At 39.1% G+C, this 18,862-nt stretch overlaps 2 protein-coding genes across 2 annotated transcripts; one reads left to right on the forward strand and one right to left on the reverse strand.

The window, feature by feature from the left end:
- Nucleotides 1-132: 132 nt before the first annotated feature.
- Nucleotides 133-13,994, reverse strand: ppm1aa (protein phosphatase, Mg2+/Mn2+ dependent, 1Aa). Its single transcript, XM_084569080.1, has 6 exons — nucleotides 13,446-13,994; nucleotides 11,671-12,522; nucleotides 11,461-11,578; nucleotides 10,066-10,177; nucleotides 9,892-9,949; nucleotides 133-5,577 (listed from the first exon to the last, which is right to left on the reverse strand). Exons 2-6 carry the CDS (start codon nucleotides 12,505-12,507, stop codon nucleotides 5,548-5,550), a joined length of 1,155 nt encoding a protein of 384 aa, XP_084425206.1. The 5' UTR covers nucleotides 12,508-12,522; nucleotides 13,446-13,994; the 3' UTR covers nucleotides 133-5,547.
- A 669-nt stretch (nucleotides 13,995-14,663) lies between these two features.
- On the forward strand, nucleotides 14,664-18,829 carry dhrs7 (dehydrogenase/reductase (SDR family) member 7). Its single transcript, XM_084568467.1, has 7 exons — nucleotides 14,664-15,338; nucleotides 16,201-16,353; nucleotides 16,513-16,619; nucleotides 16,730-16,969; nucleotides 17,121-17,243; nucleotides 17,339-17,554; nucleotides 18,502-18,829. Exons 1-7 carry the CDS (start codon nucleotides 15,209-15,211, stop codon nucleotides 18,541-18,543), a joined length of 1,011 nt encoding a protein of 336 aa, XP_084424593.1. The 5' UTR covers nucleotides 14,664-15,208; the 3' UTR covers nucleotides 18,544-18,829.
- The last annotated feature ends 33 nt before the right edge of the window (nucleotides 18,830-18,862 follow it).

Here is an 18,862-nt window from a genome sequence, read left to right on the forward strand (position 1 = left end):
AACACCCCTCGTGCTTCGGAGAGCTCATGGGGCTCAGAGCACGTAGCGATTAGAGCTTGTTAATTATCATACGCAAGTCGAATCATTAGTCACCAAGATGAATATATAGCATTAGGATGTATTAGATGCATCAGATTTTTTTTAGTTTGAAAGGGTTATTAGAGCTGTTGTGAATGTATTTATAGCATCTCCAAATAGTCTTGTAACACCTGGATGAGAAAATATTCTACCACCGCGCACAGTAAAAAAAGAATTACCTCAGTGTTATATCTTTTTTTTCCCATCTTCCCTGAAGTGGCAGAGCGAAGGCAGTTTGTATTTCAGCAGATCAAGATGATCACTGTCTGATATTAAGCGTGTTGTTGGTTCCCGTCAGCTTTCACGGCAGACACCTTCTACTACACGCCTGAGTTTCATAATCTAGGTTTTTGAGTAAAGCTGTATTTTACCTGTTACGGTCACACAAAGTTTCACTTGGACAACAGGCCCCGACAGATAAAAAGCGATGAAATGATGAGGTACAAGATGACAACCCATTTATTTAGTAATACATTCTGCAAACTAGAAATTTTATTCAAACTTCAAAGGCTAAAAAATGAAAGAAAGGAGGGAAAGAAGGGGAGAAAATTTAAGGAGCAGGGAGAAAAATGCGTCTATTCACAAGCAAGGAATGCAATTTGTTCAATCGACAACACAAATAGTACAATTTAGTTCAGGGAACAAAGCTTTTTTAAACATTTCTTTTTTTTTTTTCTGCCATTCCTTTGGAGCTAGAACATAATACAAAATATACAGTTATTGAACTTTGTAAAATCACTCACAGAGGCCTCCGAGAAGCATTTGAATCAACATTGACAATACTTAACTACAGCACTCTAAAGCTATTCTTGAATGTAATCATAAATAGAGCAGACATTAATGTATGTACGCACATTTTGAATGCTTACGAGGTTACCATGTTAAAACACTTGCATTTGTTAAAAGTATGACATCATCTGCAGTGAAAATTAAATAAGCTTTTTCAAGACCGAGATCCAATACGGTAACATGGAAAAAAAAATAAATAAAAATACAAACCAGCGATGTTTGAAAAGTTGTACCTTGTGACAACCGGGACAAAGTCACTTTGCTGATAGCTTAAGTACCTTAAAATGGACAAAGTTTTTAATCTGTATGAGTGTAATGTCAGCAGCATTACTCCTCTTCAATAGTGTTTTGTTGGACAAGTACTTTAGGGGGCAACATGAGATTGGGTAAGGCAAATCGGTGAGCTTATTTATGAGCTGAAAAAGGTCAGCCAAGTGAGGCTCAGGTCCCCCTGTGAGGGGACAAATAAACCACCACTGCGAAGGGTCACACAGTACACGCCACAAACTGAGGTACATCGCTATGTACAAGAGGGCGCAAGCGTTTAAAATCTCTTTCAACTTCTGCCAGGTAGTCCTCCGTACAAGAATATACAGGATGCTTTCCAGGCAACCAAAGGTAAATAGCTTTATAATCTTTTTTTTTCTACAATAATTTTCTTTTTTTGGAAAAAAAAGAGCTGATTATACAGATGATCAGTGCATATGACTATTGTCATTTAGTCACTTGTTTTCTCACACATCTCACATTTCTAAAACCCTGAACTCTCGATACAATTATAGATTTGAGCCAAGTGAGCGTCACACAAGGGGACAAAGCAGGTGAGGATACACGGGTTTGAGGGGCGTCGTTGGGGGCGGAGGGGGGGGCTAACAGGACAAGGCCAATAGTGTTCCTAGTTACTAAAACAAGTCGTCTTTTACAGTAGCTTCTTGAATCATTTCTCGTTTAGTTAACAGCACAATTCAAACACTGTACATGAGCACAACCTCATCCCGTTCAAATTGATCAGTGTTAAAATAACCGGGACAAACCACTGGGAAATGGCCCTTGTTAAAGTAAATTGCCAAACCAAAGACAAAAACATTTCCTATAAAGTTTATGAGGTATTTCAGTTAATGAGAAATTAAAACTATATACGCTTAGGACCCTTTTTTTTGTTCAGTTTTTGGGGAAGTAACAGGGATGCTATGGAAAATCGAATAATACACGTGGACAAATCATAACCAAGCCACTGTCAGTATCTGCAAACATTCCAGCTGCAGCGATTTTGAACATTACAGTCGATTTCTACAATTCTCATCCTGAGGAATGAGTCTGTTGTAAAAACGGGTATTCCACCGCCATCATTTAAGGGTCACTCATTTTAAATTATATATGACAAGGTGGACAGTCCAGGGGCGTGAGTTTGTCAACTGCCTCAACATAGAAAGAAATAAGTTTGTTCCTCTTTAAGCTTAAAGAAAAATAGCATGAAATGTTGCTTTCAGGGTCACTGTAATATCAACAAGCAGCAGGGTGCAGACAAAGGTTAGATAAAGGGAGATATTTAGTGCACTTAACAAATACAAGCTATGCAGAGCAAAATAAATAGCTTATAGATTAAATATAAACTGCTTAGCGAAATTAAAAAAAAAAGCATTTTAATATACATACTAAAAAAAATGTTTCGCAAACACACTGAATAAATTGACTTGAGTTTTACATGTGTGTGTACAGCAGGTATACAAGTATTAAGGTGAGTACTCTGGTAGAAACAGAATATTGTTTCATTTTTACTATTTAACCATTGATTTGCTGAAATTAGTTTTTTTTGGGAAGGAATATTCAGTGGAACCATATTTTTTAACACAAAGAAAACTATTTTCCTATTTGACACGTTTAGAGTCTTGAGTCAGCTACTGTACCACTTTATTAACCCTGCTGATATTATATTATTTGTTTTTTTGGAGGACGACTAGTCAAAGGTACTTTATGGAGTCTTCAGTGTAAATACAAAATTAGGTTACATTCAACATTTCTGAGCAAAATGCATTTTGCTATAAGGCCTAGCAAAATTTTCAGTAACATGTTAGTAGGTGGTAGGCACACTTGCACCACATTGCCATGACACCACCTGTTGATAATACACATTACTGCCCCCTGCAGTCAGCGGAAGTGCATTTAATGTCATGCGGGTTCCTCGTGCGCGCGCTTGTAAAGCGAACATTTCTCTAAACCACCACCAAGGGTTCAAAACTCCACAGAGTACCTTTAAAAGCCAACTAATTGGAGCTACTGAAAATCATCTAATAACTAGTAGGTTTATATTTTTGGACTGTTGCAGTGTAACAGCTAGGACTTCTACACTTTGGCATTTTTAATTTAGGATTATAATCAAAGTTAGAGTCTGTTTAAGTCTAAAGCCTGTGAAATAGTTAGGATTGTCATTTTGATTTTAGCACATTATCACGCTTTATTACATAAAACGAACTTTTCCAGTCATCAGTGTTGATGACCAAAGTGATGAGGATATTTTTTATTTTTCGCTTTCTTTTTCGCCAAAATCCCAAAATGTAACCAACCATCTCAAGACAAACCAGAATCACATTTTGTCCATGGCAACAAACTAAACTCAAGCGACATGATTTATTCCTTGAAAAGTTAAGTCAAAAATATATACATACAGAAATTTCCAACAATGCAAGACAAAAAAAAAAAAATGGCAGAAAATAAATCTGAAATAAAAACCATTTCTCTTCAAGAAATATATCTACCGAGTGTGTTAAATACAGATTTAGTCAATGACTATCTTTTCAGAGGGGGGGATAAAGTTACAAACCTACAAGTGATACACTATAGCAGCAAACTGTATTGTGATGTGGCTTGTGGTGCCATGGGGGAGGGTTTTAATTAGAGCAAATGGGAATAAAAAGGTGCTATACAACCACAAGAACTCAATGCAGACTGCGGATTTGTTCTTGGTGTGAACGTCCAAATAACCTGAATAAAAATAGTCTTTGTAAGTTTTAGAACTATTTTCCGACTGCTAATGTGTGATTTTGTCAAAAATATTCAGTGCTTAAACTGTTCACACAGGTCAAATTATCAGATGTTAAATGCAGAAGCTAAAAATCTATCTGTACCACATACAAAAGAACTTAATCTCATGAGAAAGAAAAAAAAACAAAACTTGGCATAGGCTGTTATAAAGCTGTAAAATATGATCAAAAATTATATGGCACCCACAGTGGTCACTGGTATGGAAGTGTGTTTAGGAATTGATATTTAAATATGACACAAAAAAAGTGTGTAAACTAGTCCACACAAGACTAGCTGCAAATCATTGTACACCACTGGTAAATTGAGCTACTTGTGTCATCTCAGGTTACAGTTACAGTTATATATAGAGAGCGAGCACTAAAAGTTGTTCAAATGGAGTAACAGCACGTAAACTCTGTTATCCAAAGCAGTTTGGAATTAAAGTAGTGAAAGTCTATGTTGGGTTGATATGGAGCACTGGCTGAGAGAGAGAGAGAGAGAGAGAGAAAGGAAGAAAGAGAAGAAAAAAAAAAAGAAGAAGCTGACAATGGGTTAGCATGAGGAGGGCAATTCCCTTAAACTCCAGCCCGATTTGTTGTCTGAACCACCTCAGCAAGTTGAAATTAGAGTTGCTCATTAAGATCTGCCTTTCCACTAGCACACGTGCGCATGTACGTACACACAAGCACCCACGCACGCTTGTAGGTATCTATTTGCACAGACAAACGTGTTAACATGGAACTCATCACAGAGTCCTGCAGAAATGAGAAATATATATATATATATATACATATAAATATATATATATATATATATATATATATATATTTCCACTTCATACTTTCAAAATGATTGAGAAACAGCTTGCCAATATTATTTGAGCATGTACAGAAAACCACTTACAAAAGTAAAATACAATGGGGGAAAAAAAAAAAAAGCACAGGAAAAAAAAATAATTAGGATTTAAATGGTCTGATATATAGAGCTTACTGTGCTGTCGACTATACAATTTACCCGTTTCTTTAAGGAGCATAGACTAACTGGGGAAAAAAAAAAAAGTAAAAGCGCAGAGACGTGCCAGGAGGACAAGCGGTATAGACGGTAGAATTCCAGAAGAGCAGGAAAAGGCAGATAGTGCATAAAAGTTTCTCTTTTTCCATTTCTTTCATTTTTTAACTTAAAATCAAGCTGCATTAAATACAGGCTGTTTGTACAGGACAATTGCACTTCACAAAAACAGAAATATACAAACACACACACAAGGAAATGTGAATCAAATTAATTACAGCAAAAAAAAAAAAAAAAAAAAAACTACTTAAGCCGATTATTTAACAAAAAGAAAGAAAACCTTGTGGACTCACTTGTTATGGATTACTTTAGAGGAGAATATTAAGGTGGGTGAACATAAAGGGGAGACAAGACGGTGGGGGATCCTGAACTCCAGAGCGGACTGGTGCTGCACTATTCCAGGTTTGTGTGCATGCAACTCCTCTTCCTCCTCCTCCTCCTTCGCCTCCTTCTCCTCCTCCCATGAAATTCCCTTCTTAGAAACCAAAAGCTCAGAGTGACGGAGAGACAGACTGCTGAGCTGAGCTGCTGTGGGTCTTGAGAGGATGGTGGTTTGTAAACTCTATGCTGTGTTAGTGGTAGGAGGTTGTGTTACCACATGTCGTCAGTGGACGCAGAGTCCTTGATAAGAGAGGAGAGGAAGGAAAAACCCTTCAGACTCTGCATCCGTGAGAGACACAAACTGAAAAATGAATCTAAATCTCCCATGTGTGAACAGAGGTATCTGAATCCCACAATCTTCCCCCCAAACATCTTTGATGCTGCTATACAAACCAACTCTTCACTTGTGAACACACAATGGCCATTGATTTGTCTTGTTGCTCACTGGCTAACATGTGTCCAAAGGTTTGTAACGTAACTACGATGTCTTTGTATTGTCAACGTGTATTTTTTTTAAAGCTTCTGTTACAAACAAGTGATTATTTTTTTTTTTTTTCCAAGATGTACAGTAAAATTAACAAATGACAACTATTTTGGTTGATTTGAAAACATATGAAACTAAAATTGTTGTTGTTGTTTTGAGTAGTTTTGTTGTTGTTGCTGTTATAGCTGGTAAAAACAACAATTTCAGTGCCTTCTCAGCCAAACAGAGCCCAAAGTAATTTATAATGTACACCAAGAGTCAATAATATAAAAATGTGTTTACACTGGAGCAATTTTGATTACATGGATTTTCACAGATGCACAGAATTTGATAAATAACACTAAGTACGTAACAATAAATTAAAGAAATCCAGTTTAAAGTCTGCGAATAAGTCACATACCATTTTGCATAAGAAATACGTGTACAAGTGTATGATTCCGTTTTGTCGAACCGATCACAAATCTGGAAGTTTTCAAATATGTTGCGTCATTTTCAAACATGACACAAGTAGCACTGGTGCAACACCCTGACTTGCAAAATAAACAAATGCATCAACGCTACTAAAACTGCAACGAGAGGAAGCTCCACTGTACAATTATCTCATTCCAGGCTGTAGTTTAAGTGTGCACTGGGAGGCTGCGTAAATTAGATAAATGTAATTTTCAGATCTGCACTGGTAGATACCCAGTGTTAAAAGCACTTGGATGAAGGGCAACGAGCTTTATCGGGACATCTCCAGTGTTTGCTCACGCTGTGACATTACCTAGCAACAGTGAGTGAGCTGTCTGCAAACAGTCTGGCTGCTGCTAGACAAACTAGCTTCAGAAGATCACCATTTCAGAGTGTCCCTTCAGTTTCAGTAAAGGTCTGCATAGTTATAGCACAGTCTAAATGCAACCGAGCCACACTGTGTTGTGTCAAGAAAACAAAACCTTGATTCTTAAAACTACTCCTCATTTTGCATTTAAACATTTACTTTTTACCTTCATAGTGTGGGATTTGATTTTTTTTTGGTAACTTTTGTTTTGAAATGTAATTTATGAAACTATTTATTTTGTTTAGAAATAAAGAAGAATAGTTCCTGATGATGCTGTCTTAACAAATTAAAAACATTTCATCTACACATTTCGTTTGGGATAAAATATATTGCTTGTAAGAGTACAAAATATTTTTATTTTTGTCAATATTACTAATAAGGCAATTGGAATAATCTGACAAAACACACAAATGACATAAAGGCACTAAGAGATGTCTCAAACTAGTTTTTTTTCCTCCTCCATTTTTTAAAATTTCATTATGATTGCTCCCGTTTAGAAGATCCAGGCCTGAGGTTTAACTTCTGTACCATTACTGTCCCTTCTTTGTTGTGGACCACAACCTAACAAACAGCGTGCTGCTGAATTCTAGGTAATAGGTCCAGCACTTGTTGTAGTGTGTGATTATTTCTGGTTCGGACACAGTCATTATCTTCACAGAGGTAATATAAAACAGCTACCATAGAGTCTTCAAGGTTAGCCGCAGGCTACACAACAAAGCAACAGAAGAACTCCACAGAACTGGGTTGGCCTACTGCCACCTAAAACTGTACGCAGTCACTGTGATCTGGATCATGTCCGATATTCTTCCCTGTAGATTTTATTTAGTGCGATTTTAAACACAGCATTAGCCTGTGTCAGAATTCCAGAGGTTAATACGTTTTACTGAATAATATGATTAATTATGCTGATGCACTGGCATATTTAACATCTTGAGGTTTCTGTATTTTCTCTTGTTACAGAGTTTGTAATGGACTATTAGGACTTCTTGTCACAGATCAACTTGGTTGATCAAATATTAAGACGCAGAGTGAGCTAGATGGAGCTAGAAGACAATTTCTACAGTGCTGAAAGGAACAGAGGGCTTGACTACTAAAAATAAATCATTAAAAAAAAAAAAAAACTGCACAGACTTCTGAAAGGGGGCTGTCTGTCCAAACAGAGAAATGAGGCAAGATGAACAGATTGGACCATGGCCACAAGAATGACTCAGACAAAGCAAGAGATGAGAGCTATAATGAGAGATGTCACGAAAAGGACTATTAAAAACAACAAAAGGGCAGTATGACGGGATATCGGTTTGAAAAGAAGATGTGTGAAGACACTGACATGAATGAGAAACTGTCTGGTCTGATGGACAGACAGCAGAGCTCCTCAGCTATGTGCTCTTATGCATGGGTCTGAATCATACTGTGTTGGGATAACTTGATACTACTTTACCGTGTTTAATGATGATACTAATCCAGCAAGTTTCAGTATCTGCTGACAGCAACACTGGTACAATACAGTCTTTTACTTTATCTTAAACAACTAATCTGTTAAAACCACATTTGTCTATATGCACTTTATCCAGTGTTTAATGAAATTCTTGGTGCTGCTAGACCTTGCAACGCTTGCATTGTATAAATTGCACTTATTGTCATCCACGAGACTGAAATAATTTACACAATTGTCATGAGGACAGCACTGCTGTTAGGCTTCACTCAGGTTGTAGTTACTTGAAACATGTGCTCATCTGTGCGCTTGTGACACATCAGTCTTTACAGCGTCACTAAAACTCTGTATCAGATTATACGCTTCTTTTTCCATCCGATAAAGTGATTTTAGCCATTTGTCCAGCTTCGCTATATATTTTCTTTCATTTTTATTAAAATATCACAGAAGTACTGTAACTATGTTGCGAACTGAATATATGCGCATGTGGACAACTCCCGCCCACACCCCAACACATAGAGCGTCACAGGTGAATACTATGGACACTGGTTAAGCAGTTTCTTGAGCAGTTTACACATTACACGGCACATCTTTTAAGATTGTCAGTTGTAAAGTCGTAAAAAGGATTGCAAACTAGTTGCTGTAAATGAAGGAGTAGCGCCACTAGTGCTTACCAGCAGGTGGAAAATAGAGCTAATTAATGAGATAACATGAAAACTTAATTTCAAATCGCCATGATTTGATTAACTTTCTAACCGTGAAATAATTGACAGTATCCCATGACACCACCAACTTACAAACAAAACCACAGTAACACAGGGCTGGCTTCAAAACTAGAAAGTTAAAGTCCTGGTGGCCAGGCCAAAATTTAAAATTGAATTTCATTAAGAATTATTTTTATAATTTTCAGAGAGCAGTTTACTTCCTGGTTTACCAAGTTTTTAGTATGAGATGTTACAGATGTGTCCTTAGAGGACATGAAAATGCCAATGCTGCCAAAACTACTTGTTTAAAAGGCTGAATATGATAATATACGCGATGTAACATTTGTATGAGTTGCTTTCAAAACATTTATAAAAATGTAAGAAGTTCGTTTCACTTTCTACACAGAAAGTTGTGTGTAGACTGGTGGCACAAACACCCCAGTTTAGCACATTTTGTACTCACTATGCACAATATAATACCTCAGACATATCAAAGGGCCTGATGGCTTTCTGAAGGCACTTTAATCTAAAGAACCCAATGTGTGAATGTAATTTAAAAAGTCCAACATTATTCAGACATAAAATACTAAAACAAAAAGTCATTTTGTACTGGCAAGGACAAGACGATGTGTGCAATTAAATTGCAGCTGACCCAGTGAGCTTATCTGCGATAAGAAATTTTAAAAGCACAATATTTGAGTGGACAAGGACAACAGTTTTGTGGTTTGTTTGTATGTGCACTAATTAGCAATATCAGCTCACACTGTTGGAGACTGAAGCTTTTTGGCACACAATCTGAAATGCAATTGTGATCCTTCTCAAAGTTAAATTACATAATATGTGACTTGTTGATGCAAGCAATTTCTAACCATTTTCTGTTGCCGTCATAGGCAAAGAAACAACCTGGACGAGTCACCTGTCAAATGTCATTGCGGAGTCAATCCATATTTTTTTTGTTTTCTAATTGAAAAATGCAACTTTCATAAATTTGCTTGTACTATTTTGAGGAATACTAATAACATGCATAAGATTAGTTAATTTTCTGGTCACACATCAAACCATGCATATGCTAAACAAAGCATACCTTCAAGGAGTTAAAGACCAGCTGGATACTTACTGTGTCATCGCTTCGGTAGGGGTTGAGTTTGTTGTACACCGCTTCAATAACACTTCGTCTGAAGGGAAGAAAATATATAAAATTATTAGTATAATGATATTTATACCACAAAGAAAAACATGCCATATTGCCACAAGGAAGCTGTCATCTATTCAAACCACAGAGCTCACTTACTTGCTTGCCAGGTCTCCTCCAGGGGGGAGGTTAGGGATGCTCTCAGATGCTAACGTCCGCAACACATGGACCAAATCCGGGACACCTTCATCCCCCTGCTTTTTGATGATCTCTGTCAGGAGAGAAAATTACATGATTTTAGATATTTTAACATAAAGACCCTTAATATGTGCAACTGAAATGTGTGCATGAATGCACAACAGAAAAATTGTGATTGAAACTTGATTACAGGACAATATTATCCTGTTTAGAATTAAGTTGGGTTGAGTTGTTAAGCACTCAAAGAAACTTGAATAAGATTTGTTTATTGCGCCTTGCCCCAATAAGCCCATTGTCTGCTTTACTGCAGCTGAGCCAACTGTGTAATCGCAAGCATGCAAACACACAGTTGAGGTTCACAACACTTTTCAATGTGTGGTGGCAGAAGTAGGTGCAGACGGACTCTGAACAGCAAATGTCCTTATCAGTTTTCTTGGTTAACTGTATACATAACATGAATTAACATATAATTTGTTCAAGCAATAAGCCGTAAGTCAACGGCATTTTATCACAGAAAGACATAGGGCACTGTAGGCTACTAAAATGTGGAAAATAAAAAAGTTATTTAGTGGTTTACCAAATCATGGTTACGGTTATATAATGATCATGATGAAAAACCATAATCAAACAAGAACGGAAGACAGCTGTCTTAGAGGCCTGACAAAGCTTCAGAAAGAATAAACTCATGTTCAGTAACATTAGAGGCCCTGCAAACACGGGGTTTGTAGGGCTGGGTTTGAGAAATGTTTAAATATATGTCTCTTTGTTTTTTAAATATCATCATAAATCAAGACATATGTGATGGTAACGTAAAATATTCTTAGTACATCTTCTTTCTTTTACAATATGCCAACAAATCAAAGTGGCTTCCCAGGCCTTGACAGTAAATATTAGATAATCGTTTATGGGAAAGAAATGAGATGCCAATGACAATGTTATGCCAGTGGCCCTCTAACTATAAAGAGGGAATGTCAATTCTTTCACTTGGTATTTCGATGTTTCACACTCCAGCATGACTAAAGTTTGAAAAATAAATACCGTGAACTAATGATAGACATCTGCCTTTAAATGTTAATATACAGAGGTTTAAGGAAAACTCTGAAATATTGCGTGATCTCCTTTTAATTAAACATTCAAAACATTCTTCCTCTCCAGACAACTACTAATAAACAGATTAAAACATCTGAACACACAGAATTAGTCTAACCTTTGCCTATGTCTTTTGACTACTGTAAATGCCTTTTTAGATGATCCCTGGCTTTACAGACATGTGTGACATATAACCTTTTGCAAACTTAATATTTTCCCCATCAACCTATGTGTTACTTAATGTGGGGGAAAAAAAAAAAAACGTACCTTCTACTCTGCCCTCCAGATATTTGTCCAGCTCAGCCTCCCGTTTCACCGCTTCTGGAGACACCTTCGGGGCCCCAGGAAAGCAGATTAGCACAACACTCATATTGTCCCGGCTTCCCTGTGGAAAAAATAAACAAACACGCAAGTAAATAAATATGATACCAAATAGTACGCCAAAATGTCACAATTGGTTTTGTAGATATGCCATACCTTGTATAAGCAGGTGTCAACAATTTCATTGCTGACTTTTTCAAGATCATCTGTAACCTCTAGTCTTGACCTCACAAAGTCACACAGTTCCTCATTGGCCATGACATCCCAGATGCCATCACAAGCTAGTACTATGAACTCATCTTCGCCCTCACATCTCTCTATTGCATAAACTTCAGGCTCTGGAGAAACCAGCTGCTCTGTCGGGCCTTTTCCAAGGACACACTTGTAGTCGAAGTCTCCCAAAGCCCGAGACACAGCTAGGGACCCATTAACTCGTTGTATCATGACTGAACCACCAGCATTCTGGATCCTTTCTTTCTCTAGTGGGTTGCTGGGTTTGTGATCTTGTGTGAAGAAGTGCACGGCTCCGCCCCGGCTGAGGAGCCCCCGTGAGTCACCACAGTTGATAAAGTAGATATGGCTTGGAGAAATCATCACCCCCACTGCAGTGGAACCACTGCGGTCCACACCGTGCTTCTTCTCAGAGATGGTTCGCATGTGTTCATCAATCTGCAAGAATCCTGTGCGGATTCCATTCTTCACACTTTCCACACATGGGTCCTCCTGCAAAGCACTCTGGAAGTCTGAGTTGCTGGTGATGTGGTACAGCAGGTGCTCACAGCAGTACTTGGCCACCTGAGAGCCAGCATGCCCATCGTATACAGCAAAGAATGACCAGAGGTCTAGACCATGAGGCAGACCAATTACTGCTGTGTGTGCATCTTCCATCTCAACCCGCCAGCCTTGCATGCTGCTCAGCCCATACTTTAGGTTGTTACCCTCACCACGTGAATTATATTTTTCCATCTTTGGTTTGTCCAGAAACGCACCCATTTTGTCCCAAACAGCCTGTAACACAAATCAGAAGAAGAAAGTGTGATCATAAGCCAATACTTTGAAAACTGTGTGGCAATATTCACATTGAAACCATGCTATTATGCAAAAGTATACTCGGAAAGATCAAAATAAGTCTCTAATTAAAAATTTTTTAAAAAATGTGAGTGCAGTGCTCAACAGAGGGGTGCACTAATGACTATAATAACAGAACTGAAACAGACAGCACACCTTCCATTCATTTGTGGCAAAACATTAGCATCTTGAAGCTCAGTTCAGGCCCCTGCTCTAGTCTAAAAATAGTAGACCTCTGTTCACATTATGTCTACATATTAGGAACGCTGCTGCTGTGGATCTAATTGAAAACATTTCAAGCCACACACTGGTCACGTTTTAACACTAAGTATGATGCAGTGAATTAAGTTACTCAGTGGTATTTCTCATACACTACAAAACCCTCTGACCTTCGCAGTGCAGAGCACCTCACCATACACGGGGTAATGTGAGTTACAGCTATCGTTACATGCTTGCAGGGCTAATGTTAGCTAACCGATTGACCATTTACTCGATAACCACCACAAACCACAACATCAGTCAAAAACAACACTAACGCCGGACTACGCTAGGTCACACCATGAACCTGCTCAGTTAGGATCAATTGTGCTGCTGAATTTACGGAGAAAGTTAGCTCTGTAGCAAACCCAGACCACAACTCAAATAAACAAACAGCCTTACCTAGTTGTGGGCCTTGACCCTTGTCCCTCACAGCTAACTTTGACAGGCCTCCCTCTTCCACGGTTTGCTAACGTAATGTTGAGGCAGGCAAAGCCCTCGGCCTTGCTAAGGTACTATCGCTACATGCTAACATAGCTAAGCTAGCTAACTGCCCAACGTTCCTAAACAGTTGTTGGATTAAGAGAAAACATTGTACGACTTACCAAATAACCAAAATACTGGTCGACAGCAACGGAAGCTGCTACGAGGACAAGGAGCAACTGGCCGCAGTTCACACAAGAGAGGGTACACCGACGAAACGAAGGGGGTTTGCGGCGGTTTAGCTAAGCTAGCTAGCTGATTAGCTAGCAATGAGCAATCGTCACTCAAGACTCAGTGCATATAAATTGTGTAGGTGCGGAGGTCCCTCTTTGCGTACGCCCGTGATGCATCACATCATCTCAGCTGGCAAGCTAAAGAATATTCTAGCGGATTTTCTTGTGTTGTTTATGGCCCGGAGCTTTGTGCGGCCAAGCCAGGGGGAAGCTGAAACGTCTGCCCCAGCCTCTCCACTTGACAGCTTGACAGCTTGCTAGCTAACGTTAGCCTCTGAGAAGCACAGAGCTAGAGCGACGGGACCCGGATGTTACAGGTTGCGTATTCGAAAACATGACATCATTCTTCAAGAGTTGTCGCTGCTTGGGCTGCTACACTGAAACATGCCCAGAAAACACGTTTTCAACGACGCCAGCTCTCAAATGCCAAAATGCAAATGATATATCGCCTGTTTAACGTGTCACAAATCTGTATCTGGATTGAATGTAGCCTCGCAAAAATACATCGTATATCAGTGATGTGCGTACATATGAGCCTCTGCCATATAATGGATGACATTGTTTTGATTGGGCAGTTTTCACATGGGATATATTCAAGACTTGAGGGAAGAATTTAATGATGTGTAATATAAATATAATATATATGATACTGGTTTAAGTTATATTATCTCTAACTATGCATATTTCATGTACACTGAATTCTTTCACAACTAATCCACTGACACATTAACAACACTGTATTCTTGCATAACTAAGTACAGTATATGCACCATTATTAATACCTTGCCATAGATAAGATCATTAGTGTTAATATTTGTTAGCCTTGCTACGTTACACAATGCAAATAAAACAAGTATATCAATGCTAATCGTACTAGAATCAGTCTATAAAATGACCACAATTTCTATGTTTTTCCTACTGGAGTGTAAAATCCACAAATAATAGAAAATTGTCCTCAGGCAGTCAAGCATACCCCTTTATTGTGTGCAGATACCAAAGACGCTGCATATGCACATAGATGCCAATATGATACCAAGTACACCATACAGCTTATCTTGACACAGGCTTTTGCAGTGTAGCCTTATGCAAAGCTGTGCAGCGCAATATTGCATAAGCCGATTGGTAACACTGCAGAAAAACAATTCAAAGTGTAAATATAAGGCCTCTTTCAATAACAAGAAAACAATCACCGGAGTCTTTCTTGTTGACACTATATCTTTTCTCATTTGACCTGTGCTTACTGCAACATCAGATGACACAGCACACATTTCCCCACCTTCCACTTGAGCCATGAAGAGAGCATTGTTGTGAAACAGTGATAACGTGTTTAGAGAACCACCAAGTTTTGCTTGTGCAAGAGTTGCGGTTGTGGTTCATTGGCTGTTAGTCAAAGCTGAGTCATCACATTGAGAAGGTAGACAGACAGACAGACAAACAGACAGACAGATAGACAGACAGATAGACAGATAGATAGACAGATAGATAGGTTTCTCTCGGCACCGTTTCAGTTGTTCCTCTGCAACTTCCGCGTTTAATTTTGAAAATATTGGAGAGGAAGTGACGTCGTTATCCTTGTATCTTTGTTTTGCTCCTCGCCGTATTTCATTCAACTCAATTCATACCGTCTGAGAGTTGTAAAGTATTCCCAAAATATGGACTGCTGCATTGTATCTGCACTGTGTTATTTCATAGCGCTTTTTTCACTCCTTCACTTCCTGTATTTCATCTTCGCGGATGCAGACTTCACCCTGCTGCGGGCATGTCTGTTAGGACAGAGGCCAGGTGAGTTAATCAAGTGTTTTAAATGTTATAAAGAAGAAAATTCGCCTCACTAAAAGATCGGTGAGTCCGCCATAAAGGTAACTTGACAAGGTCATAACCACCGACTGTTCATAAAAAGGCTGTAACTCACATTTAACTCTGAGGTATTCAAAGGCCAAATTCCACGTGAGTTATGTTATAGAAGTTAACCTAAAATCGTCCAGATCAGTGACAGCAGAAACCCAGAAGTGGAAACCATTGTGTATAAAGAGTCTAAAAGTATATATAGCTACATAATGTACAACAAGTTTATTATATTAAAACACAAATAGATTTTATAAATGAAGCAGCTGTTTCCCGTTGTTGCCAGTCAAAAGCAATTAAAGCAATACTTTTAAATCTATTTAATATTCTATAAGGTAGTTTTGGCTGTAACTGTGCAGTGTTTTTTCATTCTGCATTTCGAATGTAAAATCTTCTAAGTAATTAATGGAAACGTTTGTGGTAAAAGTGCAAAGTTTAGGAAATGTCCTTAAGTCACTTATAAAATGCAAGGATGATTCACCGGACCTTTTTTTTTTTGACCTGACATTAATGATTGTTCTTTTCTAAATGTCCCAGTGAGCCGTGACAAAGCACGACAGTCAGCCAGCATGCATATTACTTTATAAAACCCTGAAGATGAAGCAGCTTAAATGGAAGCAGGCCAACATTAATTTATTAGATACAGCAGTTTTACCTTGAGTTGTCAAAATGCGTTCTCTGAAAAAGGCCTGCTCTTTTTTGCCGTAACTGAGGGGATATTGATAGTATGCTGAGTTGGTCTCAGTTCAGCAGTGATATTTATTCTACAAACAGTAAATGTGTAATTTGTGCCGACCAGAGATCAAGCTGAAAGGGCTGGTGGTGTGGGTCACTGGAGCCTCCAGCGGTATTGGAGAAGAGCTGGCCTACCAGCTGGCAAAGTGTGGGTCGCGGCTCATCTTGTCTGCTCGCCGCGAGGATGAGCTGCACAGAGTCAAACGTCATTGCGTAGGTAAGATGCGTTTTTGTGCTTTTTTTGCACAAGCACCTCAACTCTTTAGTCAGCTCAGGTGAGACGCAGAAATAGTCTCTATATGAGTTAGTCTTATTTTCATTCAGTCTTACTCAGTTGTGACCAGCTGAATTTTTTTTTTGTCATTTATTCTTCAAGAGAACTCCGACCTTGAGGATAAGGATATTCTTGTTCTTCCACTTGATTTGTTGGCAAGGACATCGCACGAGGAAAAAGCGAAAACCGCAATTCAGTACTTTGGGCATGTAAGGCCGCCGCAGCTGTTCTCAGTTTCATTACAATAACAACATTTCTACTTGAAAATATCATGCCGTTCTTCCGCTCTGTCGCTGTCCACTTTTCCACGCCATCACAGATTGACGTCCTAATAAACAACGGTGGCCGCAGCCAGCGCTCTCTGTGCTTGGAGACCAGTGTTGATGTGTACCAGGCCTTGATGGACCTCAACTTTCTAGGTACGGTGTCTGTAACGAAGCAGGTGCTGCCTCACATGACGAGGCGAGGCACTGGGAGCATCGTGACTGTCAGCAGCGTGGTTGGCCTTGCCGGGGCGCCCTTGGCAACAGGATACTCAGCCAGCAAACATGCTCTTCAGGTGAAGAGATTTCATATTATAACTCTCTGGTTTTCAAGGACTTGATTTCTGGTACATCTAGATGTTTCTTTATGTAAAATAAATATTGTAAGAAGTGACTGTCTGTCCCGCCTGAGCATATATAATGTTGCTGTTACTGTGCTGTTCACAGGGCTTCTTTAACTCCCTTCGAACTGAGCTGACTGACTATCCAAAAATACTCATTAGCACGGTGTGTCCAGGGCCGGTGCAGTCACAGATTGTCCACAATGCGTTCACAGAGGAACTGAGCAAGGTGATGCATTTCACTTTCGTGTTGATATGTGTGACATAACAGTTGTCGCTTCAGTGATTTGTGTCCAGTAACCAGTTTCTCTCCCATTACCAAAGCCCGTGGCCACAGCTGGTAGCCAGGAACACAAAATGCCAACGAGTCGCTGTGTGCGTTTAATGCTGGTGGGAATTGCCAACGGTGTCAAGGAAATGTGGATCGCTCAGCAGCCATTCCTCCTGTTTTACTACGTCTGGCAGTATGCCCCCACATTTGCCTGGTACATCACAAATGCGCTGGGCAGAAAAAGGGTGCAGAATTTCAAAGCTGGTATGGTAGGTACAGCCTTTTGGGATATCTATGTTTACAGGGTGGTCTTCCTGGGCAAGAAAGCATTCTTTTGCTTAGACATGCTAGTTACACTGCTGTATAACTGTTGAAAGTCCAGGTATTACTATGTGCTCTCATATTAAAAGGTTTGTTAGCCGTAGTAGGCGCAGTTGTCATGAACATACTGTACGTAGATATATATAGGACCGTTTTCTTGACCAGCAGACATTGACTTTTCCACATGTGCTTTCCCAACTCTGGTAAGTCGAAAATGTCTGCCGTGTGTATAGGAGAATCAGAGAAATGCCAAAACGGCTAAGACTGCTAAGCATCTTGCTTTAATAAGAGCACTTTAGAAAGTGCTGACATTTGTTCGGACCAGTTTGTTGCTTCTGTAATCTTGGTGTTGCTGTTGCATTCTGCAAGATTGACCTTGCTGCATTAGACCTGAGACCGGGGGATCCTCGCTGTGTGAACAATACTTGAATAAATCAGAACGTGGTAGACACTTTGCGAAGCTGCCTCTTAACAGCTTGGAGGCCTCAGCTGTTACTGACCTTGCTTGAGTCTAATAAGAAGGAGGGGGTGGCTAGGTTATGACAGTGAGCATGACTATTTCCCTGCAGTGCTGGCTGGCTGACTGACTGACCAGTGCGTCTGGTGGCCTCTGCTGGACAGTGACAGCTGAGGGCCATCCAGAAAGGTCATGTTCCAACTGGCCTGCCATTGTTGCGTCACATGCTTCTGCTTCAGGTGGCTCTGTGAAGAAAAAAAAAAGCCTATAAAAGCTAACACATCGAAACAGCACGGTCAAGTCTCTGCAGTTAAAGCAACGTCTGGGTCATACTCATGACCACTACACAGTTGCTAAAGATTTTCAACTTTCATCCTTGAATAAAAATCAAAAAATGAAGTCCAAAATAGTCCTTATAGCTAATCTTTTCTTTTGCAGGACGCAGACTCTGCATACTTCACTAAACCAAAGACCTCCTGAAAGTCACAATCTGAACAGGAAACGGGTTTATTGCATTCCTAACGTTGGACCTTGAATTAGTCTGCTTTTTGGAAAAAAAAAATTAAATTAAAAGTTTTCAAGACATGACTGCTTTTAAAGCTCGACATTCTCTTCCAATTACAAATGTTATGTTAATGCTTTAACCTTTATAATAAATGTTCAACTTCTGGTAAATAACCTTTGTGAATGTATAACACAAGACTGCATGAAAGAATGATTTGCAGTGACTGACCTTTTGTCAATGAATGCCAAATAAAATTGAGTTTGAATCAAATTTCTTTGTTTGTTAAATTAAACA

This window comes from Chelon labrosus (genome assembly GCF_963514085.1).
Source record: "Chelon labrosus genome assembly, chromosome: 20".
NCBI classification, from domain to species: domain Eukaryota; kingdom Metazoa; phylum Chordata; class Actinopteri; order Mugiliformes; family Mugilidae; genus Chelon; species Chelon labrosus.